Source organism: Scyliorhinus canicula, chromosome 7 (assembly GCF_902713615.1).
Source record: "Scyliorhinus canicula chromosome 7, sScyCan1.1, whole genome shotgun sequence".
Taxonomy (NCBI): Eukaryota; Metazoa; Chordata; class Chondrichthyes; order Carcharhiniformes; family Scyliorhinidae; genus Scyliorhinus; species Scyliorhinus canicula.
Genome location: NC_052152.1, coordinates 180,185,392 through 180,211,347, shown reverse-complemented (window position 1 = coordinate 180,211,347; position 25,956 = coordinate 180,185,392). Strand labels below are relative to the sequence as shown.

At 43.5% G+C, this 25,956-nt stretch overlaps 1 protein-coding gene across 2 annotated transcripts; it reads left to right on the top strand.

The window, feature by feature from the left end:
• Positions 1-56: 56 nt before the first annotated feature.
• On the top strand, positions 57-25,893 carry commd7 (COMM domain containing 7). 2 transcript variants are annotated; one of them, XM_038803419.1, is made up of 9 exons: positions 57-258; positions 6,861-6,914; positions 8,615-8,717; positions 11,459-11,515; positions 11,605-11,642; positions 13,235-13,325; positions 15,657-15,706; positions 25,458-25,506; positions 25,599-25,893. In XM_038803419.1, exons 1-9 carry the CDS (start codon positions 175-177, stop codon positions 25,673-25,675), a joined length of 603 nt encoding a protein of 200 aa, XP_038659347.1. In that variant the 5' UTR covers positions 57-174; the 3' UTR covers positions 25,676-25,893. The 2 variants fall into 2 exon arrangements, with proteins under 2 accessions (XP_038659347.1, XP_038659348.1); XM_038803420.1 differs by lacking the exons at positions 25,458-25,506; positions 25,599-25,893 and adding an exon at positions 22,891-23,166.
• The last annotated feature ends 63 nt before the right edge of the window (positions 25,894-25,956 follow it).

Sequence of the window (25,956 nt, the reverse complement as noted above, 5' to 3'; positions counted from 1 at the left end):
ACTCTGAATTAATTCGGGCCAGTTGCAGGTTGCGCTTTTACTTTCTCTGTCTCTGGCTTTCCCCCTCCTCGCGTGTGTCGAATGTGCGGGCGGTGAGCTGCAGGCTGCCCCTGCCCCCTCCTGCTCTCACTCCCTGCTGGAAGGAGCAGGACAGAGGAGGCCTTGGGGAAGAAGATGCACAAACTGCACTTCAGCGGGGAGCCTGTGCCTGACTTTGTGTCCACCGACATCCAGACACTTAATAAACTCTCCAGCCAGGTAACTGCTGTGAACGGGAGCCATTTTTAAAAACACATTGTTTAATGAATGTGGGTGTTTGAATTTGCTGGGGAACAGGCTTCACTTCCTGGCAACATACTCCTGCAGCAAACATGTTTTGATTGATATATATGGCCAGGAACAGCGATACCTACTATCAGTATTTAAGCCCATGGAAATGGTCGGACTGGAAATCTGAAACTAAAAAATAAAATACTGGGGGAATAAATACGACGGACCAGTCAGCATCTGTACAGTGAAATTATAAACCCCATCCCATTGTGTGTGTTCATCATAAGGACTGATAAAACTGTTTGAGTGAATCTGTAATACCAAAATCAATTATAGTCCCATCAGATAAGTTGCTTGTACCTTAATTATTCTAACAACTGTCACCAGTTTGAAAATTTCTAGATCAAGTCTGCACCCCCAAGTCTGTCTTTAAAAATAACATTCTAATTTTAATTTACGGTTGTAAGATGCAAGACTGTTCTGTTCCTACCTCCCTCTTTTCCCTACTTTCTCCTCAGTTTGTGAACTTGACAACATTTTCAATCTTAGATATTATTGTAAGTGTCTTTCTTTATGGGGATGACTGCAAATATTGGGTGGCACCCCCACCCCAAACACACACAGATTCTAACTTGCAGAAGACTGTGTCAGCTATCTACAAGAAAACAATGTTAAAATGTGGAAAATATTTGGAAACTGCAACTGAGATAACATTTTTGCAATATGTCCTTGTCTGATGATCTTGGGGACGCTGTTGCAAACCTAGGATGCAAATTTGAAAATTTATTCTGTGAGGAGAAATCCATGATGGCATATGGACCTTGTTCCCATAGGTAAACACACAAGTCCAGCTGGCCTGGCATAAGAGTATCACTGATAACATCTAATGTATACATAAGCATTCGTTTTTAAGCTGAAGGTGCATTTACAAACATTACTAACCTTACTGCTCATAAAAATTAGAACAGTAAGATTCTCTCATCGCCGCTGTTATCCAACTTGTTTGTCATTCTGAAACATTTTATGGTACAGTGGGCATATCTGCACAGCTGTTATTAACCTTTTTTTGAATGATATAACTGATTCGAGTCTTCTGTTTTTTTAATGTATTTTATTCCAACCATATTCAAAAATACAAAAACATAAATAATCTGGGGGACATTCTCCCCAACTCACAATTTTACAGTCTACAAATCTTTCCCCTTTTTCACCCCCTCCCTGCGACAAACAATTCCTCAAACATGGTCGTGAACAACCCCCTCCATGCCTCATAGCCCTCCGCTGAACCCCTCAATTCAAATTTAATCTTCTCCAACCAGAGGAAGTCATACAGGTTCGTTAGCCAGGCCACCACGCCAACGGCATTATCGACCGCCATTTCAGCAAAATTCTTCACCGGGAAACCAGAGAGGCGACGGTCACGTCATCAGCTTTCTTCCCCTCCATCAATTCCAGCATTTCAGACACCCCAGAAATCGCCATTATAGGTTCTGGCCCGGCCTCTACCCCCACAATCTTTTCTAGCGGCCCGAACACCCCCGTCCAGTATCTCTCTAACTTCGCACCCCGAAAACATATGCACTTGGTTTGCTGGTCCTTGCCCGCACCTCGCATTCATCTGCCACCCCCTGGAAGAACCCACTCCTCATCGCCCAAGTCATGTGTACCACCTTAAACTGTATCAAACTCATCCTCGCACACAAGGAGGACAAATTCACCCTGCACAGTGCCTCACTCCCCAACCTATCTTCTCTTTCCTCCCCCCCCCCCCCCCCCCCCCCCCCCCAAAACTCCTTCCATTTCTCCTTGATCCTCGCCACTTGCACTCCTCCACGTGCGGAAGCAGCAACCATTCCAATAGCCGAGTTTTCTGTTTACTACAGTTTAGTAATTGTTTGGCCCTCATGTTCAAATTCTCTCTGGCCATAGTAGAGGTGCCAAAGGACTGAAGGATAGCTAATCTGGTACATCATTCAAGAAGGGAAGTAGAGATAAACCAGGGAATTACATTCCTGCGAGTCTAACATTAGTGGTAGGAAAATTATTGGAAGAATTTCCACTTGGAGAGGATTAATCAAGGATAGTCAGCACAGCTTTGTCAGAGGTAATGTAGCGGTATTGCCAAATTATTGTGATATTATGGTAGTATTTGTAATGGTATTGTCTTTTCTTTTTTTAAATAAATTTAGAGTACCCAAATCATTTTTTTCCAATTAAGGGGCAATTTAACATGGCCAACCCACCTACCCTGCACAGCTTTGGGTCGTGGGTGTGAAACCCATGCAAACACGGGGAGAATGTGCAAACTCCAGTAGTGGTATTGTTGCTGGGCGAAGTAATTCAGAGATCCAGTCTAATGATCTGGGGATCCAGGTTTGAATTCCACCACGGCAGGTGATGGAATTTAAACACAATAAAAATAGCCATGAAACCATTGGTGATAGTCGTGAAAACCCATCTGGTTCATTAATGTCCTTTTGAGAAGGAAATCTGCCATCCTTACCTGGCCTGGCTGACATGTGACTCCAGTCCCACAGCAATGTGGTTGACTCTTAAATGCCCTCTGAAGTGGCCTAGCAAGCTACTCGGTTGTATTCAACTGCTACGAAAACACAGAAAGGAAAGAAATCGGATGGACCACCCAACATCAACCAAGGCACTGGAAATGACAACGGCAAACCCAGCCCTGTCGACTCTGAAAAGTCCTCTTTACTAACATCTGGGGGCGTGTGCCAATGTTGGGAGAGCTGTCTCACAGACCAGTCAAGCAACAGCCTGATATAGTCATACTCTCAGAATCATACCTAATAATGTCCCAGGCCCCACTATCACCATTCCTGGGTATTCCCTGTCTCACTAACAGAACAGACCCAGCAGAGCTGGCAGCACAATGGTATACAGTCGGGAGGGAGTGCCCCAGGAGTCCTCAAAATTGGCTCTGGATCCCATGAAGTCTCATGGCTTCAAGTTAAACATGGGCAAGGAAACCTCCTGCTGATTACCATGTACTGTCCACCATCAGCTGGTGAATCAGTACAACTCCATGTTGAACACCACATGGAGGAAGCACTGAGGGTGGCAAGGACGCAGAATATGCACTGGATGGAGGATTTCAATGTCCATTAACAAGATGGCTCAGTAGGACCATCACAGACCAAGCAAGCTGGGTCCTAAAGGAAACAACTGCTGAACTGGGACTGCAGCAGGTGGTGAGGGAACAAACAAGAGGGAAAACATTACTTGACCTCATCCTCACCAACCTGCCTGCTGCAGATGCATCTGTCCATGACAGTATCGGTAGAAGTGACAACCGCACAGTCCTTGTGGAGACAAAAGTCCCATCTTCACATTGAGGATACCCTCAATCGTGTTGCGTGGCACTACCACTGTGCTAAATGGGTTAGACTTCGAACAGATCTAGCAACTCAAGACTGGGCATCCATGAGACGCTGTGGGCCATCAGCAGCAGCAGAATTGTACTTAACTGCAATCTACAACCTCATGGCCCGGCATATCCCCCGCTCTACCATTACCACCAAGCCAGGGGATCAACCCTAGTTCAATGAAGAGAGCTGGAGGACATGCCAGGAGCTATACCTGGGTCAAAGTCCTGGAACACCCTCCCTCACAGTACTGTAGATGTACCTACATCTCAGGAACTGCAGCGGTTCAAAAGGCAGGTAACCACGATCCTCTGAAGGACAACTAGCGATGGCCAATAAATGCTGGGCTGTAAATTCATTTTTTTAAAATCATATGAAACAAATTTGATTGAATTTTTTGAGGAGGTGACTAGATGGATAGACGAGGGTGCACAATTGATGTAGTCTACAGTAAGGCTTTAAACAAGGTCCCACATGGGAGACTGATCAAAATGGTAAGAGCCCATCGGATCCAGGGTAATTTGACAAATTGGATCCAAAATTGGCTTATTGGCAGGAGACAGAGGGTGATGGTCGAAGGTTGTTTTTGTGACTGGAAGCCTGTGTCTAGTGGTGTACCACAAGGATTAGTGCTAGGTCCATTGCTGTTTATGGTGTACATTAATGATCTAGATGTTAGCACAGTGGGCTAAACAGCTGGCTTGTAATGTAGATCAAGACCAGCAGTGCGGGTTCAATTCCCATACCGGCCTCCCCGAACAGGCGCCGGAATGTGGCGACTAGGGGCTTTCCACAGTAACTTAATTGAAGCCTACATGTGACAATAAGCGATTATTACTATTAATTATTATTAGATGTGAATGTGGGGTATGATCAGTAAGTTCGCAGATGACACAAAAATTGGTGGTGTAGTAAATAGTAATGGGGGAAGCTTAGCTTACAGGAGGATATAGATGGGCTAGTCAGAGGGACAAATGGGTGATGCATTTAGGGAAAACTAACAAGGTAAGGAAATACACAATGAACGGCAGGACGCTAGGAAGTACAGAGGACCAGAGGAATCTTGGGCTGCGTGTCCAAAGATCCATGAAGGCAGCAGGAATAGATAAGGTGGTTAAAATGGCATGCGGGATACTTGCCTTTATTAGCCAAGACATAGAATATAAGAGCAGGGAGGGTTTTGATGGATCAGTATAAAATGCTCGTTGGGTCATAGCTAGAGTACTGGGGGCAGTAGGAAGGATGTGATTCCACTAGAAAGAGTAAATTTGCTTCACCGGGGTGTTGCCTGGGCTAAAAAGGTTCAGCTATGGAGAGAGGCTGGTTAAGATAGGGTTATTTTCCGAAGAGCAGGGAAGGCTGAGGGGGGAACCTGATTGAGGTGTACAAAATTGTGAGGGACATAGGGCAAATAGGAAGAAACCTTTCACCTTAGTAGAGTGGTCAATAACCAGGGACATAGTTTTAAGGTAATGAGCAGGAGATTTAGAATGGATTGAGGAAAACTTTTTTTCACCCAGAGGTGGTGGGAATCTGGAACTCCCTGCTTGAAAGGGCAATGGAGGCGGGAACCTTCACAACATTAAGAAGCATTTAGATGAGCACTTGAAACACCATAGCATACAAGACTACGGACCAAGTGCTGGAAAATGTGTTTGGTGCTTGATGGTTGGCGCAGACGCGATGGGCTGAAGGGCCTCTTTCTATGTTGTAATTATGGTATAGTGGGTAGCCTCCTTGCCTCCAAGCCAGAAGCCCCAAACTCAGTCACAAAATTGTTACCGTACAGGAGGAGACCATTTGGCCCATTGGTTCTGCACCAGCTCTCAAAAAGAAGAATAGGTAATGGTCTGTTACAGATGTAGCTTTATTGAAAAGTTTGGGCATTTGCGCTTAAATCACACATTTACGAATAGTTAATCACAGAATCCCTACTGTGCACAAGGATGCTGTTCGGCCCATCACATCTGCATCAACCCTCTCTGTAAGAGCACCCTACCGAGGCCCAATTCCCCACCCTATCCCCGTAACCCACCTAGGAACAATTTAGCATAGCCAATCCACCTAACCTCATCTTTTGACTGTGGGAGGAAACTGGAGAAAACTAGTAAGAAGCTTTACAACACCAGGTTAAAGTCCAACAGGTTTGTTTCGAATCACTAGCTTTCAGAGCACTGCTCCTTCCTCAGGTGAATGAAGAGGTGGATTCCAGAAACATTTATGTACACAAAGTCAAAGATACAATACGATACTTTGAATTCGAGTCTTTGCAGAGAATTAAGTCGTTACAGATCCAGATGGAGTAGGTTAAAGAGGTGTGAATTGTCTCAAGCTAGGACAGTTGGTAGGATTCTGCAAGCCCAGGCCAGATGATGGGGGGTGAATGTGATGCAAAATGAATCCAATGTCCCGGTTGAGGCCGTTTGAGGAGAAAGCTAGGCAGACACGGGAAGAACATGCAAGCTCCACACAGTCACTTGAGGTCGGAATCAAACCCGGGTCCTTGGAGCTGTGAGGCAGCAATGCTAACCATTGTGCCACCGTGCGGCACTTATGAACATAAATTAGGAAGTAAAATTAAATTGTGTTGATCCTTTTTGAGAAAAGTGCATTGATCACTTAAGGGAGTCAAAGTGGTGGTTAAGTTACCGTTAGGTAAAACATGGACATTTAGTATTTTTAGAGCTCTAGTCAACGTACCAACATTTTGCTTAGCAAAGTCATATCTCTGAATACATTTGATGTTTGTTCCTTCCGGTTTCATGCTGTGGAAAGTCTTAAAGCCACTCGTGCCCTAACTATTCCTGCACTACTACATCTAGGTCACCATCCTGTACAGTATTTTGTCCAACTCATCTTATTTGCTTCTGATACAGTGAGAAACATAAATAATGGGAAGAAGTTGATATTTGTCCTTGGGTGTGTATGTGCACTTCTTCCTCTTCCTATTTAGTTTTATTATAAACTAAGCTGAAACTACTGCTGCAGAAGCAATGAAAAAGTTGAGGTAAAATCCAAGCTTTCTTTGAAAAGGGTGAAGACACTTGGGGTAGAAGCAGCTATGTTTTTGAATTGGTAGGTTCACAAGAGTAATTAAAAATAAAAATAAAATTAGATTAGTGATTACTTTTAGAATTTATTTGGCTAAGTTGTATTTTAATTGTGATTTCGTTTGTATTATTTACATTTCACGTATCTTATTTGCAGCAATTCTCGGCATTAACAGAGATAATCTTCCGCTTTATTACAGAACCCACAGAGGTAAGAAATGCTGTAAAATGTAGCAGTTCTATTGAGTGTACATGATATTTAAGGGATGGTATTTTGTCTTAGAAATTTCTAGCTGGCACAGTCCCAGGAGAGGTCAGTCTCAAACTAAACTGGAGCATTGCCATGCTTGCTACCTGAACAATAAAGTGCTGTAAAACAGCAAATAGGCGATGTTGCCAATTGGACACTTGCTGTGTTTGTCTGGAATTCTTGCATTTGTTATTTTAAGAGCCCAGATAAAACAAAGTGTTGAAACATTATTTTGCTCACACCAACAAGAGTAATATCTGGCCCAATATCTTCTGCACCATGGACGTTTGCACTGCAGTTTCTGCCAAGAAACTCCTTTAGTGGTTCTCCAATGCAGAATGGCTGACATTGGCAGTTTAACCTTGCTTTGTGGTGGGCTGTAGACAAGAGCTGATATCTTCTTCCTGTACAGTCCAAATGCCATGCACAATACTGTTATGTTTGTTTAAGATGTGGAGATGCCAGCATTGGATTGGGGTGGGCACACCAAGAAGTCTTACAACACCAGGTTAAAGTCCAACAGATTTGTTCAGAATCACTAGCTTTCAAAGCATAGCTCCTTCATCAGGTGAGTAAACTAAATCACAGGCGATTCACCTGATGAAGGAGCTATGCTCCGAAAGCTACTGATTCCAAAAAACCTGTTTGACTTTAACCTGGGGTTGTAAGACTTCTTGTATTTTATTAAGTTAAGGCTGCTTCCAGCTTTCTATTCTGTAACCCTGTAGTAGAGACTATCCTCGACCAAAAGGATATGCGCAGAGGCCCACTCCCAGCTCGTTATTACATTGCTAATGTCATGTGTGAGTACCTTTAAGAAATGGGTGTTTAAGAAATGGGTGTTTATCAGTGATGTCAGAGCGTAGGTGGAGCTGGGCTTTCTGTCAGCTTTTTACTTTCGTTTTCGGCTGTTTGCTGCAGGGTGTGTTTTAGTTTCGTTTTCAGAGCTGATTAGCTTCAGTCACAGCCAGGAGGGGTATTAGTCTATCTGTAATCTAAAAACTGTAAATCGATCCTTTGGTGATTTAAAACTAATAACTGCTCTCAGTAGTGACTTTAACCTGATGTGCTTCTGCTAAAATTTATTTTTTAAGCCTTATGGATGTTAAAAGGAAAGCTTAAAGGATTGCTTAGTGTTGTATTCTTTGGGGGTTGTCTTTGAATTAATGGTTTCTAAGATGTTCACTGTATGTTTATAAAGGTTAACTTGAGTTCATAGAATAAACATTGTTTTGCATAAAAAATACTTTTCCAGTCTGCTGTACCACACCTATAGAGTGGGCTGTGTGCTCCCCATACCACAATCTATTAAAAGTTGTGGGTCAAGTGAACTCCATGATACGCTTTGGGATTCTCTAAACCCTGGCCTATAACACTAAGTATCGAGCACCTAAGAGGTGTGCATCAATGGCCCAAGATTATCTTTCAAAATAATAACTTTTATTTCACCCTGCTGCCAAGTGCAGCCCCTCTGTTTTTTGCTTCTGTGAAGCAACGCATTTTAAGTTTGTCAGTTTCAACTGATGCTAATGCAGCAAGATCATTGTGTTGCCTAATCTGTTATTGCACTAGCTTTGGAAAATTGATACGCTTGTTTCTTTTACACAATGTTGTTTAAAGTTGCTATTTCTAAATTGCATTGTATTTTTCCTCATTTTCAGTCTGAGCGATTGTTAAACCAACTCAGTGAGTTTGCCTCACAGAATGGAATGAGCCCAGGCCCATTGAAAAACATTGTGAAAAGTGTCCTGTTGGTTCCTAATGGTGAGTGATGGTTGGAATTATATTGGACATATGCTGTCAGCTTTCTAATCCTTTCTTGGGCCAGGAGGACCTGCACCTCCTGGAAAGACCTAAAAATTAAATTTTAAACTGACCTTCTGATCCCTCTCCGTATACGTTTCTCCTGATGGGGAAGCTGACCCTGAACACCCTCGCTTCCCACTCAGACCTCTGACTGATGATATTGCATTTTGGATCCTGATAACCTAACCGGGCCCAATCTGCATGTTCATAACAGGACCCTGCTCAACTAGTCACAAAAGCTGGCTAATGTGGGGAGACAACTGGTAGGAAGCGGGATCAGTTGGAAGAGATTGAGTGGTGTAAATGTTACTTGTTATTTGAATTGCTGCCCACCTGACATCTGCCAGCTGGGGGTAGTTAAAGTTAAAGCCTTAGTTGCTCACTGTTTCAGTACTGTAATGATGTAATGACTCTCTGCCAAGAATACATAATGAAGTTTGACTGAGAGACCAGAAATCCATTTGTCTGTTGAAACACTTGAGCTCTAGAGAAAACATTGCAAGCTTAACAGCTCTGGCTCTTTGATCTATGCTGTCAATTTCACATTGTTTATTTACACAAGATCAAGAGGTTGCAAGTGCTTGCAGTTTCAGAAACTACAGTAACGCTAAAGGATCTGAATGATTCACACTTTTATTGGACTGTGGTAAAAGGACCTTTCTTTAGTAAAGTGGAGAGTTGTCAATGAATTACATTTTTAAGCTTTTTCTTACACATCCTACTATCACTATTGGCTCATTGTTCCTTACTGTGTGTAGTGGGTAAATGCCATGGATGTGCCACAGATTGGCATGGGGGGGGGGGGGGCATGAGGAGACTCTTACAAATTTAACTTTTTAAAAACTCCCCTCATGTAGACTTTGGTTCACAACACCTCCAAGATGCCATGTACCATGATTTATTGCCTGGCTCCATGAAAAGTACAGAGGACTAAGACATGCCTATCCTTGCAATAGAACCAGCCAGGTCTGGGGTGCAGGATTCCGAACAAGCTCGCACTCTAAAAGGTACTCCAGAAAATCGGAAACCCCAGAAATTGTATGAGAAATTTTGGAATCCGGTCCTGGCTGCCATTTTGAAAGGCCTCCATATCTATCCCAACTCGGTGAAAATCCAGGTCACGTATCATATTTTTGATCCAATTATAACAACTCATTGTTGTCACTCCCCATATTAGCAAGCCTTTTTTTCTTCTAATTGGGCAAAAATTATCTATTTTAAAGCATAAGCAGTTAGAGCAAAGTGCTTGATCCATGTTATATTATTACATCTTTGAATAAGCAAAGACAATAGAAAGGAGATAGGAGAAAATTATGTTAAACAAAGGAAATTTCACCCAAAGACAACTGCAATCAGGTATGCAAATGAAATGATATTCTTCGACTATGTCTTCATAAATCCTTTAACTTGATAACTGCTGTTTTTGAATCCTCCAATCCAGTAGGGGTGCAAGCTGTGGCACCTGAGCCATGGCACTATCGTGCTTGAAGCACAGGCAATCTGTCTCACTGATACCTATACTTCTTATTTGCTGCTCTAACCTAGGCATTTTCAAAGTCGGGGTCGCGACCCGCAGGCGGGTGTCGGGAGGGTCACAGAGCCATCAGTCGTGGCGCTCCTGGTCGCGCAAATTTCGCGCAACAGCTGCAGCAGCCGGCATTTAACAATCTGTGGTTTGCACATTGCACCTATGAGCGGGCACGCATGTCGCAATATGCCCGCATTTTTTTTATTTTGGTCGCGGCAGTCATTATGTAGGCCGCTCGCAGCCGACATTGTTAAAAAGCCGGCTGTTGCGCACGAATTTGCGCAATCGGAGGCTCGGGAGAAGATTTTATTCTTAAATTCAATGTAATGTTCCTGCCTGAAGGGAGGCAGAGAGCAGGTCATGGTCACGAACATCGATGTCACGTGCTTTGCGATTGCGATTCCTCCATTTTGTCAGCAGCAAACAAGCAAAAGAGGACTCTCGCATTAAAAGTAAGAGAAAATGGTGGGTCGCGAAGGTCGGCCGGCGTGGGTCCAGAAAGTGGGCCGGTTGGTAAAAATGGGTCCCCGGAAAAAAAGTTTGAAAAACACTGCTCTAATCTATTTGAATGTTATGAGCTGGATATATAAAAAGGCTTGTTCTTAGCACTTTTTAAAAATTAATTTAGAGTACCCAATTAATTTTATTTTTTAATTTTCCAATTAAGGGGCAATTTAGCGTGGCCAATCCACCTGACCTGCACATCTTTGGGTTGTGGGGGCGAAACCCACGCAGACACGGGGAGAATGTGCAAACTCCACACAGACAGTGACCCAGGGCCGGGATTCGAACCCGGGTCCTCAGCGCCGTAGGCAGCAATGCTAACCACTGTGCCACCGTGCTGCCCTTTTCTTAGCACTTTTAACTCACTGGTGGATAATTCTAACTGCAACATCAACATCTAAATTTGAGATGTATGAAAATTACATGGAATGTGGATGTGGATTTAAATCTAGTCTGATCCCTGAGTTGTGGTGGTATGCACTAACGTGGCACAGTGCCAAAACTTTGCCGTAACTCAACTGGATAACGACAGAGGAAACAGCATATAAAATGTTTTGAGCAGTTTATCGCAAGAAGAAATTCTATAATTATGGACAACTTAGTTTTAAAATGTTAACAGAGATATGTTCTTATAATTATAAATCAAATATGTTCATCTTTCCTACAGGTGCATTGAAGCGGAATTTGACAGCTGACCATGTCAAGACTGATTTCATCACTTTGGGTCAGTAGCATTCTATCATTAAACTCCTCCATGAAAAATTTCCCTTTGAATATTAAAAAAGCTTTTTTTTTGTTTGCTTAATTCTAAAGGACTAAGTGAGGAAAAGGCTGGATGCTTTGCAGAAAAGGTAAGTTATTTTGTTCTACCATGCAATATTTTAAAAATTTAACTATGACTGCCTTAGATTTAACCTAAAATGAGAAGATGAATCAAAGGATGCAATTCCAAAAGTGTTCACTTGTGGATTTATTTTATCTTAAACGTTGCTATTGTGCCTGCCTCCACCACCTGCACATGATTATTTACAATATTCAAAACAAGAAATCCAAGTTGTTTTGATAATTGGAACTAATGTGATGTGTCAGCTTGATTGTGGTTCAGTGCTATGGTGGTGTGACCTAATGCCAGGGCTCATTATTACTAGGTATCTACATGATTTGGGCACCGAACAGTGCTTGGAAGAACATTGGATATTCAAAACACTTGCCTGACGTTGTGTGTTTCTATTATCACATTACACTAACTGCATGTATATTTATCTATTTCATAGACTTTCTGGTTGTGTAATTTTGGTGCTGGGGTTCAACATGGCTACAACCCCTTTTTACATTACTTGAAAGCAAAGGAGTGTTATCAGGTGCTGGAGCTATCCCAGCCCTCTGTAATGCAAACAAAAGCGTACAACTTATATAGAATCATTTGAATCTATTTGTAGCAGTGTAGTGTCCTTTTGTGTCAGAGTATTGGGGAGCAATGTGAACCATTAATGGATAAACAATTAAACTAAGGCACAGGGTACACAATGGTCTAAGAAAGGATCCTTGGAACCCTACCAAAAGCCTATCAAATACTCAGTAAGAAAGAAACATGGAAGAAAACTAAAACAAAGGGGCAGTGTGAAATACTGTGGAGTGAACACACTCAAAAGAAGTGCAATTACTCTACATTTTCTGTCCACAGAACTGGATGCACACAAATCGGCATATGAAGTCTTGTCACATTATCTGTTGACACGGTACCAATCTAATGCTAAAGACAGTATGAGGATGAAATCTCGGATCAAAGTTTAAAATGGCGGTGCTCAACAATGGTCATTTTGGGCTTCAGCCCTATTGCTGTGGCCTGTGGCTTCATGTGGTTGAAATTCGCACTTTACTCTGCAATATTTCCATCCCTTTGCCCCTTTTTCTCCATTGAGAGTAAAGCAATAGAATATTACAACAAAACAAAATGCCTCAGCATTCATTGAGCAAATGAAAGGGCTGGGTTTAAGAGATAAGAATTATCTTGGGACTATTTAGAAAACCAGTAGCTCACTTTTTTCCGAATTGTAGGCGTAGACTGCTGTTCCGAAACAGCAAATTCCACACTGAGATCGATAGAGTTTTGGTCAATAAGAAAGCAAGAGATGTGAGGATAGGGCAAGAAAGTGATATCTTTGTTGGAGTTCAGCCATGATCTTGTTGAATGACAGAGGAGACTTGAGGTGCCATACAACCTACTCTTGCTCATATTCCTTATGTTCACTCCATGGGGTAATATATTGGAAAGTAATTAGTGGTGTTGAGCAAGGCACTGTCAACAAAACTTTGGTTCTAACGAAACATTCCATTACAGGTCTTCATTATTTCCTCATTTATTAGCTTCATTTTTAAAGATACTAAACTTACATTGGAGTATGAACTGTGAGCATCATTTAATCATAAGTTGTATTTTCAGTGGAAGTTGAATTCTGCAGTGCTGTCAAGGCTGGCAGTAGGACAAACATTGACTGTCAACCAGTTAGTCGATATGGAGTGGAAATTTGGAGGTAATTTTCAAATTCATTTTGTAGATATTGGATCTCTTGATGTAATACTGGTCTTCAAAAGAATACACATATCACTAACTCCCCCCCTTCCTGCCATGGCCAAAATGCCAGCTGGGCATCTTGGCCCTGGCACCTTGGTAGTGCCCCTACCAGCCTAGCATTGCCAGTGCCAGGGTGGCCCTGTCAGGATGTCAAACCTGCAATGCCAGGGTGCCTATGTGGCATTGGGGCTGCCAGGATATCACCCTGCCCAGACCCAGCCACCCAGGTTCCACTGATTCCCCCCAAATACCGGTACACCTGATCCCCGTTTGTGGAGACCAGTACTAACCGGTGCTCGCCTGGAGTCTCCGAGGTGAAGAGGTTCGATCTGTTTTGGATGCAACGTCTTGTAGCATCCGTAGTCTTGTAATTGAGGTTTGAGGCACAGGTTTAGGTTGATTGGGATTTCCTCATTCGGATTCAGTCTGAGTGTTAGGGAAGGAAGAGGACATGGTCAGTGGCATGGGAGTAGTTTAATGCAAGGGGCCTAAACTCATGATATAGTTCTTCCAAGTGTTTAACTGAAAGATATTTTGGTCCTTGTATGTCTCGATATTAAGCAGGCAGTTTGTTGACGTAGATTTTATAATGAAGTCAGTAGCATGTCTAGCTTTCCTCGAAATATGAAACTGGGACTGCTGAATATGTTGTTCAAGACTTTGTATTAAACCTAAATAATGCCCATGCGGCATTGAAACCGCAGGCCCAGCAACTCTAACATTCCGCCTCCCGATTGTGGGGGGGGGGGGGGGGGGGGGGGGGGGGAAGGAGAGGCTCCTTCATGGAAACACAGAGACAATAAACAGCTGGTATGCGCACTGCTTCCAATTATCTTGTGGATTCTTTTAAGAGCTGTGTTAGGTGTGCCAAGCGAGTGTGTTTTAGTTAAAGGTAAATCCCTACAAAACATTACCTGGGCTAAAGTCAAATTCTTTTTGTCTAAAATATTAATCTCAAAAACTCAACTGTTACACGAGTCAACACAGTAACCATTGTTCCAACATTGGCATATGTAACCGAGCATTCATACTGATGTAATTTCACTCCCCAGTAATTAATTATAGCACTGTTGATGCATACAATAAGGTAAAGTATTACACTGTTAATACGAATTGTATGTCTCTTGTATTGGCTAAATTCTGGATTCAACAGCTTACTGTGATTATCATCTAATTCTGCTTCACTTCCACGCACCACAAATGCCAAGCAATGTCCATTTCCTCGAAGAGAGGATTTAACCATCGCCGCTTGACATTCAATAGCATTACCATCGCTGAATCCTCCACAATCACCATCCTGGGGCTTACTATTGATCAGAAATTGAACTGGACTTGCCACATTAATACTGTGGCTACCAGGGCAGGTCTAAGGCTAGGAATCCTACGATGAGTAACTCACCTCCTGATCCCCCAAAGCCTGTCCACATCTACAAGGCACAAGTCAGGAGTGTAATGGAACACTCTCCACTTGCCTGGATGAGTGCAGCTCCAACAACACTCAAGAAGCTCGGCACCATCCAGGACAAAGCAGCTGGCTTGATTACTTCCCCTTCCACAAACATTCAAACCCTCCACCACCGACGAACAGTGGCAGCTGCCTGTATCATCTACAAAGTGGACTGCAGTAACTCACCAAGGCTCCTTATATAGCATCTTCAAAACCCATGACCACTACCATCTACAAGGATGAGAGCAGCAGATACCTGGGAACCCCACCACCTGGAGGTTCCCCTCCAAGTCACTCACCACCTTGACTGGGAAATATATCGGCGTTCCTTCACTGTGGCTGGGGCAACATCCTGGAAGTCTCTCCCTAACAGCACAGTGGGTGTGCCTGCACCTCGAGGACTGCAGCGGTTCAAGAAGGCAACTCACCGCCATCTTTTGAAGGACAACTAGGGATGGGCAATAAATACTGGCCTAACCAGCGACACCCACATCACATAAATGATTTTTTTTAAACTTAAGAAATGCACCTTTCTGTGTCAGAAAGGTGTGGGGTGACTTTGATTTGACTGTAAATCCGGTGTTCTGCTGAGTACCTCTTGATGTCCATGTTTGTGAACAAAAGAAAGATGAATGGGATAGAGATTCTGGAATCATTCCAGGGCCTCATTTATGTTTGCGTTCATTGATAAATCGGTATTCAAAAAAAAAAATTACTGCAGTTTAAATTTAACACAGAAAGAGTCAGTGTTTCATTTTAAGTTTTCCCGAAGGCAGAAACCTAAAGGCCAAAGGGAAAAAAAGGAAAGTGTTGCTTCATCTACACTCTCTTTGTTATTTGCAGTGACGGCAGGGAGCAGTGAATTGCAAAAGGTTGGCAGCATATTTTTGCAGGTAATCCTTTTATTATTTTTGCATTGATGAATAATCTTATATCAACAGAAACATATATTTTACATTGAATATCTGTACCTGCACCCCTTTCAGTCTTATTATTAAATACCAACTTCTGAACACTTCCCACGCTTTATCATTTCTATTGACACTGAGAATGAACACCATGTGGAAGAATAGCATTTATTTTAAGCAAGTCCAGGCAGTGTCTATCATTTTAATTATAAAAGCCTACTTAACCGTGTGATTTTTAAATAAAATTAATATCTTCTGTGATCACCATACTGCTGCTCTAGGTTTTGGATAATGTAACTAGAAGATGTTTTGTTTTATTATTGTACAGCTGGGTGGATCTGCATTTGCTTGGTTCGATTCTTATCTGTACAGTCATAGCCAGGGAATCAACGGCACTGTCTTTTGTTCATGTTCCCACACTTTAAACTTTGGTGTCCCATCCTTTTCCCCTCATATTTCTGATCAATATGCTACCCCTCGGCGACGTCATCTGAAATTGCATGGTCCGTTTCCATGTGTAGGCTGACAGCACCAAGCTCTACCTCACCACCACTTCTCTGGACCAGTCCACTGACTCTTATTTGGTACCCTGCATGTCCAACATCCAGTGTGGGTGGCACAGTGGTTATCACTGCTACCTCACAGCACCTGGGACCCAGGTTCAATTCCAGCTTCGGTTGACTGTCTGTATGGAGTTTGCACTGTCTCCCCATGTCAAAGAAAAAAGAAAAGTACAGCACAGGAGCAGGCCCTTCGGCTCTACAAGCCTGCGCCGACCATGCTGCCCGTCTAAACTAAAATCTTCGACAGTTCCGGGGTCCGTATCCCTCTATTCCCATCCATGTATTTGTGAAAATGCCCCTTAAATGTCACTATCGTCCCTGCTTCCACCACCTCCTCCGGCAGCGAGTTGCAGGCACCCACTACTCTCTGTGTAAACAAACTTGCCTCGTACATCACCTCTAAACCTTGCGCCTCGCACCGTAAACCTATGCCCCCTAGTAATTGGCCCCTCTACCCTGGGAAAAAGTATCTGCCTATCCGCCCTGTCTACGCCCCTCATAATTTTGTAGTCCCTCAACCTCCGTCGATCCAGTGAGAACAAACCGAGTTTATTCAACCTCTCCTCACAGCTAATGCCCTCCATACATTCAACATCCTGGTAAATCTCATCTGCACCCTCTCTAAAGCCTCCACATCCTTCTGGTAGTGTGGCGACCAGAATTGAACACTATACTCCAAGTGTGGCCTAACTAAGGTTCTATAGAGCTGCAACATGACTTGTGAATTTTTATACTCAATGCCCCGGCCAATGAAGGCAAGCATGCCGTATGCCTTCTTGACTACCTTCTCCACCTGTGTACAGGTCCTTTCAGTGACCTGTGGACCTGTACACCTAGATCTCTCTGCCTGTCAATACTCTTGAGGGTTCTACCATTCACTGTATATTCTCTACCTGCATTAGACCTTCCAAAATGCATTACCTCACATTTGTCCAGATTAAACACCAACTGCCATCTCTCCACCCAAGTCTCCAAACGATCTAAATCCTGCTGTATCCTCTGACGGTGCTCATCGCTATCCGCAATTCCACCAACCTTTGTGTTGTCTGCAAACTTACTAATCAGACCAGTTACATTTTCCTCCAAATCATTTATATATACTACAAACTGGCAGCACGGTGGCCCAGTGGTTAGCATTGCAACCTCACGGCGCCGAGGTCCCAGGTTCAATCCTGGCTCTGGGTCACTGTCCGTGTGGAGTTTGCACATTCTCCCCGTGTTTGCGTGGGTTTCGCCCCACAACCCAAAGATGTGCAGGGTAGGTGGATTGGCCATGCTAAATTGCCCCTTAATTGGAAAAATGAATTGGGTGCTCTTAAAAAAAAATTTTTTTAATATATATATATATACTGCGAACAACAAAGGTCCCAGCACTGATCCCTGTGAAACACCACTAGTCACAGCCCTCCAATCAGAAAAGCACCCTTCCATTGCTACTCCCTGCCTTCTATGACCTAGCCAGTTCTGTATCCATCTTGCCAGCTCACTTCTGATCCCGTGTGACTTCACCTTTTATGCCAGTCTGCCATGAGGGACCTTCTCAAAGGCCTTACTGAAGCCCATATAGACAACATCCACTGTCCTACCTGTTCAGTCATCTTTGTGACCTCCTCGAAAAACTCTTATCAGGTTCGTGAGACATGACCTCCCCTTCACAAAACCATGCTGCGTCTCGCTAATACGTTCATTTGCTTCCAAATGGGAGTAGATCTTATCTTGAAGAATTCTCTCCAATAATTTCCGTACCACTAACGTAAGGCTCACCGGCCTGTAGCTCCCTGGATTATCCTTGCTACCCTTCTTAAACAAAGGAATAACATGGGCTATTCTCCAGTCCCCCAGGACATCTCTGAAGACAGTAAGGATCCAAAGATTTCTGTCAAGGCCTCAGCAATTTCCTCTCTTGCCTCCTTCAGTATTCTGGGGTAGATTCCATCAGGCCCAGGGGACTTATCTACCTTAATATTTTTCAAGACACCCAACACCTCGTCTTTTTGGATCTCAATGTCACCCAGGCTATCTACACCCCCTTCTCCAGACTCAACATCCACCAATTCCTTCTCTTTGGTGAATACTGATGCAAAGTATATGTTTAGTACCTCGCCCATTTCCTCTGGCTCCACATATAGATTCCCTGCCCTGTCCTGCAGTGGGCCATGCCTTTCCCTGGCTACCCTCTTGCTTTTTATGTACGTGTAAAAAGCCTTGGGATTTTCCTTAACCCAATTTGCCAATGACTTTTCGTGACCCCTTTTAGCCCAACTGACTTCTTGCTTAAGTTCCTTCCTACTTTTCTTATATTCTACACAGGCTTTGTCTGTTCCCAGCCTTCTAGCCCTGACAAATGCCTCCTTTTTCTTTTTGACGAGGCCTACAATATCTCTCGTTATCCAAGGTTCCCAAAATTTGACGTATTTATCTTACTTCCTCACAGGAACATGTCGGTCCTGAATTCCTTTCAACTGACATTTGAAAGCCTCACACATGTCAGATGTTGATTTACCCTCAAACATCCACCCCCAATCTAGGTTCTTCAGTTCCCACCTAATATTGTTATAATTAGCCTTCCCCCAATTTAGCACATTCACCCTAGGACCACTTTTATCCTTGTCCACCAGCACTTCAAAACTTACTGAATTGTGGTCACTGTTCCCGAAATGCTCCTGTAACGTCTACCACCTGGCCGGGCTCACTCTCCAATATCAGGTCCAGTACAGCCCCTTCCCTAGTTGGACTATCTACATATTGTTTTAAGAAGCCCTCCTGGATGCTCCTGACAAACTCTGCCCCGTCCAAGCCCCTAGCACTAAGTGAGTCTCAGTCAATATTGGGGAAGTTAAAGTCTCCCATCACAACAACCCTGTTGCTTTTATTCCTTTCCAAAATCTGTCTAGCTATCTGCTCCTCTATCTCCCGCTGGGTGTTGGGAGGCCTGTAGTAAACCCCCAACATTGTGACTGCACCCTTCTTATTCCTGATCTCTACCCATATAGCCTCGCTGCCCTTTGAGGTGTCCTCCCACAGTACAGCTGTGATATTCTCCCTAACCAGTAGCGCAACTCCTCCACCCCTTTTACATCCCCCTCTATCCAACCTGGAACGTTTAGCTGCCAATCCTGTCCTTCCCTCAGCCAGGTCTCTGTAATGTCTGCGTGGGTTTCCTCCAGGTGTTCTAGTTTCCTCCCACAGTCCAAAGATGGCCATGCTAAATAGCCCTTTAGTTTCCAAAAGGATAGGTGGGGTTACTGTGTTACGAGGATAGAGTGGATGCTTGGACTTAAGTAGGGTGCTCTTTCCAAGGGCCGGTGCAGACCCGATGGGTCGAATGGCCTCCTTATGCACTGTAAATTCTATGAGTCTATGCTGTTACAATCCCAGCTGAAGTTACTACTGGACCAGTCAGATCCCAGGGTGGAACCCGGCTTGATAGATCCTAATTTATTTGTTTAGAAATGTGAAGGGTGGTTACTGAACAGTCACAGAGACTACTAATGTACTTTTAACAAAAGAATAAAACATTTATTAAACAAGAAAATATGAACTATAATATGCTACTCCCATCACCCACAACTATATCTTTAACACAAGTTATAAAAGCTATCTCATATTCTCATGTTCACAGTAAGTACACAGTCCGATAGGTGAATTGTGATCAGGCACGCGCACTCTGAAACCAAGTGACAGAGAGCACCCAGGCTAGATGCTATGGATCTCCTACCAACTCCTCTCAGATGCTAGTCACATAGTCAGCCAACTGGTCTCACTGAACACTGCCTTTCACACAAGGGTATCCAAACTCCACTCTCAAAAAATATGTCTTGGAATCTTCTCCCAAACAATGCTTTCTCCCAGCTGCCTTCATCAAAAATCCACCTCCGGGGTTTCAACCTCTCCTTACGATGTTTCTCTGCCCTGGTGCACCATCGGCATTCAAGTTGCGCCTTCCATTAATCTCTCGCATCCCCAGCCGGAAATCAGAAGCGCAAAGGGACTTTGGAGTCCTAGTTCAGGATTCTCTTAAGATTAACATGCAGGTTCCTTTGGCAGTTGGAAAGGCAAATGCAATGTTAGCATTCATGTCGAGAGGGTGAGAATACAAGGGCAGGGATGTACTGTTAAGACTGGATACGGCTCTGGTCAGACCCTATTTGTAAAGTTGTGAGCAGTTTTAGGCCCCGTATCTAAGGAAGGATGTGCTGATCTTGGAGAGGTTCCAGAGGAGGTTCACAAGAATGATCCCCGGAATGAAGGACTTGTCGTATGAGGAGCAGTTGAAGACTCTGGGTCTGTACATAATGGAGTTTAGAAGGATATGAGGGGATCTCATTGGAACTTACAGCTCACTGAGAGGCCTAAATAGAGTGAACGTGGAGAGGATGTTTCCACTAGTAGGAGAAACTAGAATCCGAGGGCACAGCTTCAGTCTAAAGGAGCAATCCTTTAAAACTGAGGTGAGGAGGAATTTCTTCAGGCAGAGGGTGGTGAATCTGTGGAACACATTGCCACAAAAGTCTGTGGAGGCCAAGTTACTGAGTGTCTTTAAGACAGAGATAGATAGGTTCTTGATTAATAAGGAAATCGGGAGAAGGCAGAAGAATGGGGATGAGAAACATATCAGCCATGATTGAATGACGGAGCAGGCTCGATGGGCTGAATGGCCTAATTCTGCTCTGATGTCTTATGGTCTTATAACAGAACACACTGCTTCACAGGCCCATGGCAAGGAGTTGCAACCTTCAGGTCTCCCTTCAAGATTTTCTGATTTCTTTTGCGGCACTTTTGGTTTAAGTCTGCTTCCTGCAGCTCTGTCTCATTAATCGGAGTCTCTTCATCTGCTCCGTACTTTTAATTTCACTGAGCAGGACCTGAACTTTAACTTCACTGAACTGGCTCTGTCCTTGTTCCTTGACTTCACTCTTGTCTTGGGACTTTTTCCTCTCCCATTCCCTGGCTTTTGGATCCTTCCTCTTTAGTTTGGGACTTGTGCTCTGTCCCTTTTGCATGTCCTGCCTGTTGCAGCAGTTTCTGTGAATTGGTGTGTTTCTGTCTTGGTCACCTGACCAACTGAACTGAAGCTGCTTTTCCTGTGTGGGCACCTTGTGGCTCGGCAACAGAAGATTTTTCCTCACATGAAGAATCATAAAGCCTAATTAAAAATGCATATTTACAAACAGCTGAAGCCTCGCAGGTGACGTTTAAAGTGAAACTGAAACTCGATACCTTACCACAACTGCAGAAATAAAAATTAAACTATTTTTAAAAATTCCAATTAAGGGGCAATTTTAGCGTGACCAATCCATCTTTGGGTTGTGGGAGTGAGACCCACACATACACGGGGAGCATGTGCAAACTCCACACGGACAGTGACCCTGGGCCGGGATCGATTCGGCACTGTGCTAACCACCGTGCCGCCCGAGAGATAAATTAAGCTTAAACCTTAAAGCCATAATCTTATTCCTAACACCCACTAATTAAAACTATCTCCATATCCTGACAGCTCGAAGAACAGAAATATCCTCCAATTAAATGTTGAGTATTCTGAAGCTCTTGTCTTCACGTTAAGGCTAGAGGGCAGGAGGAAGTTACCGAAGGGATTTGGGAAAAAGGATGAAAATTCTAACTGGAAGCCAATGTAATTCAGCAGAAGGGCAATCAATGAATGGGATTTTGTGAGAATTAGGATACAGACAGCAGGGTTTTGGATGACAAGTTAATGGAAGATGGGCGGGCAGCCATGTGTATATTGGAATAATCAAATCGGGAGATAACTGTAGTAATCCAGGAGACAGGAAGAAGGTGGCTAACCCGGTGTATTTAAACTCCAAAGATAAAGCCACTACCGTGGCGTAAAAAGCTAATGTCCCAGTCCGTGATTATCAGAACTTCCGGTCTGGTTCTTGAAGCAGAATTTAAAGGTCTCATTAACGAGTCCAAGCTGGGCAGGCCTCCGCACGCTGCAATAGCAACTCTTACTCCGTCCCCCACGGGGAGATCGATTAGTGATCCACCGTGGTCCACGTGAGGGTTATTGCAGTAACTTGGGCAATGATGACGGTTTAAGTAGCACTTGAACTAAATCATGGAATTGGGCGGTGTGGAAATAGGTCGACTTAACGAAGCCGCAGATAAATGATCAGAAATTCATCTCACGGGGCAGCACGGTGGCGCAGTGGGTTAGCCCTGCAGCCTCACGGCTCCGAGGTTCGATCCCGGCTCTGAGTCACTGCCCGTATGGATTTTGCACATTCTCCCCGTATTTGCGTGGGTTTCGCCCCCACGACCCAAAGATGTGCAGGCTAGGTGGATTGGCCACGCTAAATTGCCCCTTAATTGGAAAAAAATTATTGGGTACTCTAAATTAATAATTAACAAAAAAGAAATTCATCTCGCTCAGGGCTGAGTACGACACCAAGGTTGCTAACAGTCTAGTTCAAACAGCTGCCTGAGAGAGAGCTGGAGACAGTAGTTAGGATATTCAGTTGGAGGGAATTTCTGCTCGGTCACACTGGATGTCAGATAAGCAATGTGGCAATTTAGAGACACTGGAGGGTTCGAGAGAGGTGATGGCATAATAGAGCTTGGTATCATCAGTCTACTTCTTTTCAAATGATGCTATCAAGGAATAACATATCACTGAGGAATAGGAAGAAAGAGGACAGATCCATGGGGGCCACCAGAAGTTAAAAGTGTGGGAACAGGAAAGTGATCCTCTGGCTCTGACTGAATAGATAAGAAAGGAACCAGGTAAGTGTTGCCCCATCCAACTGGATGAAGGAGAGGTATTGAAGGAGCATAGAGTATCCAACCATGTCAAAGGCAGCAAACACATTGAGAAGGATGAAGTGTGGGCCAGATCGCCCCCGGCCCCAGGTCCCCGGAGCCTGCCCGTGTTGCCAGTCCCGCCGGTAAGGTAGGTGGTTTGATTCCCGCCAGCGGGACCGGCATGACAGCAGTGGGATTTTGGCCCATCGCGGGCTGGAGAATCGCGCGGGGTGAGGGGAGGGGGGGGGCGACAGGCACGGCGCGACTCCCGCCCCTGTCAAATCTCTGGTGCCGGAGATTTCGGGAGATGGTGGGGGCAGGATTCACGCCGCCCCCTGGCGATTCTTGCCCAGTGGTAAAGGTGCTAACCTGATTGGGGAATTCACCAAGTTCAGCGAAAAACAGGCATGAATTTGGGAGGCGGCGGCACATTTAAGAAATTTGGAGAGGAAAGGGAAGATGAGATTGGGTGATAGTTTGCAAGGACAGAGGGGCACCACAAAAAAACTTAGATTTCTATAGTGCTTTTAAATAATAAAACGTTCAACGGTGCCTCATAAAACCATTGTGAAACAAAATTTCACACCGAACGACATAAGGTGATATTTGATCAGGTGGCCAATACTTGGCCAAAGATATGTATTTTAAGGAATATCTTAAAGGAAGAAAGTGAGGTAGAGAGGAAAACATCGGGAGGGTATCCCAGAGCTTGGGGCCTGGACAACTGAAAGCACGGCTACCAATGGTGGAGTGATTGAAATTGGGGTAGCACATAAGGCCAGAATGGAGACCATATATCTGAGGGTTGTGGGACTGGAGGAGATTACAGAAATGGAAAGGAGTGAGGCCATGAAGGGATTTGAAATCAAGGTTGAGAATGTTAAAATTAAGACATTGCTTGACCAGGAGTCAGTGTACGTTAGTGAGTTATTAAGGGTTTGCGACTTATTCCGAAACATGTACAGCAGAGATTTGAATGGCCTCATGTTTGCAGCGGTTAGAATGTGGGAAACCAGCCAGTAATGCATTGGAATAGTCGCGTCTAGAGATAACAAAGGTATGGATGAGGGTTTCAATATCTGATGAGCTAAGACAATGGCAAAGTTGGACGATGTTACAGAGGTGGAAATAAACTACCTTAAATATGGCATGAATAGAAGGTTGGAACCTCATCTCAAGATCAAATATGACAACACGGTTGCAAACAGACCGATGTAATCTCAGTTTTCTGCCAGGAAGAGGGATGGATTAATTCTGCTGGTTTAGATATGTATGAAGAATCATTTGTAAATCAAACAATAGTGGATTATTCAGTGAAAATAATCACACTCAAGCAAGAGGATGAGTCTTGGTGTAAGGATCCCTATTCGAGTTGAAAATAAATGACCACAAACACCCGTATCAAATGATAGCAGAGGGAGCTCTGATGCACAGTGACAAAGCATGGTAGCATTTAATTCCCAGCATGTTCAGTTTTTAGCCTCAACCTGCACATTAGTTTAGAAGGATGAAGGGAATCTGATTGAAACTTACAGGATACTGCGCGGCCTGGATAGAGTGGACGTGGAGAGGATGTTTCCACTTGTAGGAAAAACTAGAAGCAGAGGACACAACCTCAGACTAAAGGGACGATCCTTTAAAACAGATGAGGAGGAATTTATTCAGCCAGAGGGTGGTGAATCTGTGGAACTCGGAAGGCTGTGGTGGCCAAATCACTGCGTGTCTTTAAGACCGTGATAGATAGGTTCTTGATTAATAAGGGGATCAGGGGTAATGGGGCAAAGGCAGGGGAATGGGGATGAGAAAAATATCAGCCATGATTGAATTGCGGAGCAGACTCGATGGGCCGAGTGGCCTAATTCTGCTCCAATGTCTTATGGTCTTATTCGGATCAGCACGAGCAAAATAACTTCTCTATGTGGGAAAGGAAAAATGGAGGATGTTACTCTCCAGAATCTCCTGCAAGCCACCAGAAGATTGGCAAAGAGTCGGAAGTAAATATCTTGCTCTCCACTGATGTTTGGGTATCCTGCAGCGCATGGAGAGATTTGGAAAAATAAAAGATAAAACATTTTCATAAAACATTACCTGAAGACAATGAAAACACAACAAATGCTACTTAGCTGGTGGACACCAATGAGCATTTCATCACTTTAAGGCCATAAACATTTCCTTCGCTGCCGCAAATCAGGTAAGTTTCTTTATCTTGTGATTCATAATTCACAAATGCTCATTAATCATCGCTTATTGTCACAAGTAGGCTTCAGTGAAGTTACTGTGTAAAGCCCCGATTAATCTTACCATATGAACTTTATCAACCCTGAATTGAACGAGAATTTCTCCGCATTTTCTGTGGCTTCATTGTGCAGCTTGTAGCCTTATTTCTAATGAATATTTTTTTTTAATTTCAGTTAAAATTAGTTATAAAGAAGGGGAACAAAAGTGAAAATGTTTACATGGGTTAGTATACACGTATTAATTGAATTCTTAGTTCTTTTTCTTCCTTAACTTAGTACATGATATTCACTAATATTTTATTTCTACTTGTTTAGAGTTGACGCTGCCACAATTCTATAACTTCTTGCATGAAATGGAACAAGCCAAGACAAGCCTTGAATGTTTTAGTTAAATTACTGCATCATTGTTCATCAAATTGTTTATCCAAAATCATTTTCTACTTGTCCAGAAAGTGCACTTGTACATTAAGCTGAAACAAACGTTGTTATTCACTATCTATTCAAACTTCTGGTTGGTGTCCAGGGAAACCTCTGTTGTTCCCATCAGTTGTACATGTTAACCGGGTCTAACTATTATGTAAATAAAATTATGCTGTGTCTGGTACATGTATTTCCTGCTTTGTTAAAGTTACATTCTTTCTACATCTTCACACATAACACATCATTTGTGAGC

Bases quoted from the DNA above. Each gene is read 5' to 3' on its own strand.
- commd7 (XM_038803419.1), top strand. From the start codon at position 175: ATGCACAAACTGCACTTCAGCGGGGAGCCTGTGCCTGACTTTGTGTCC. The intron at 13,326-15,656 runs GTAATTTTCAAA...TGTTATTTGCAG, and splicing joins TATGGAGTGGAAATTTGGAG to TGACGGCAGGGAGCAGTGAA. The intron at 15,707-25,457 runs GTAATCCTTTTA...TTTTAATTTCAG, and splicing joins TTGGCAGCATATTTTTGCAG to TTAAAATTAGTTATAAAGAA.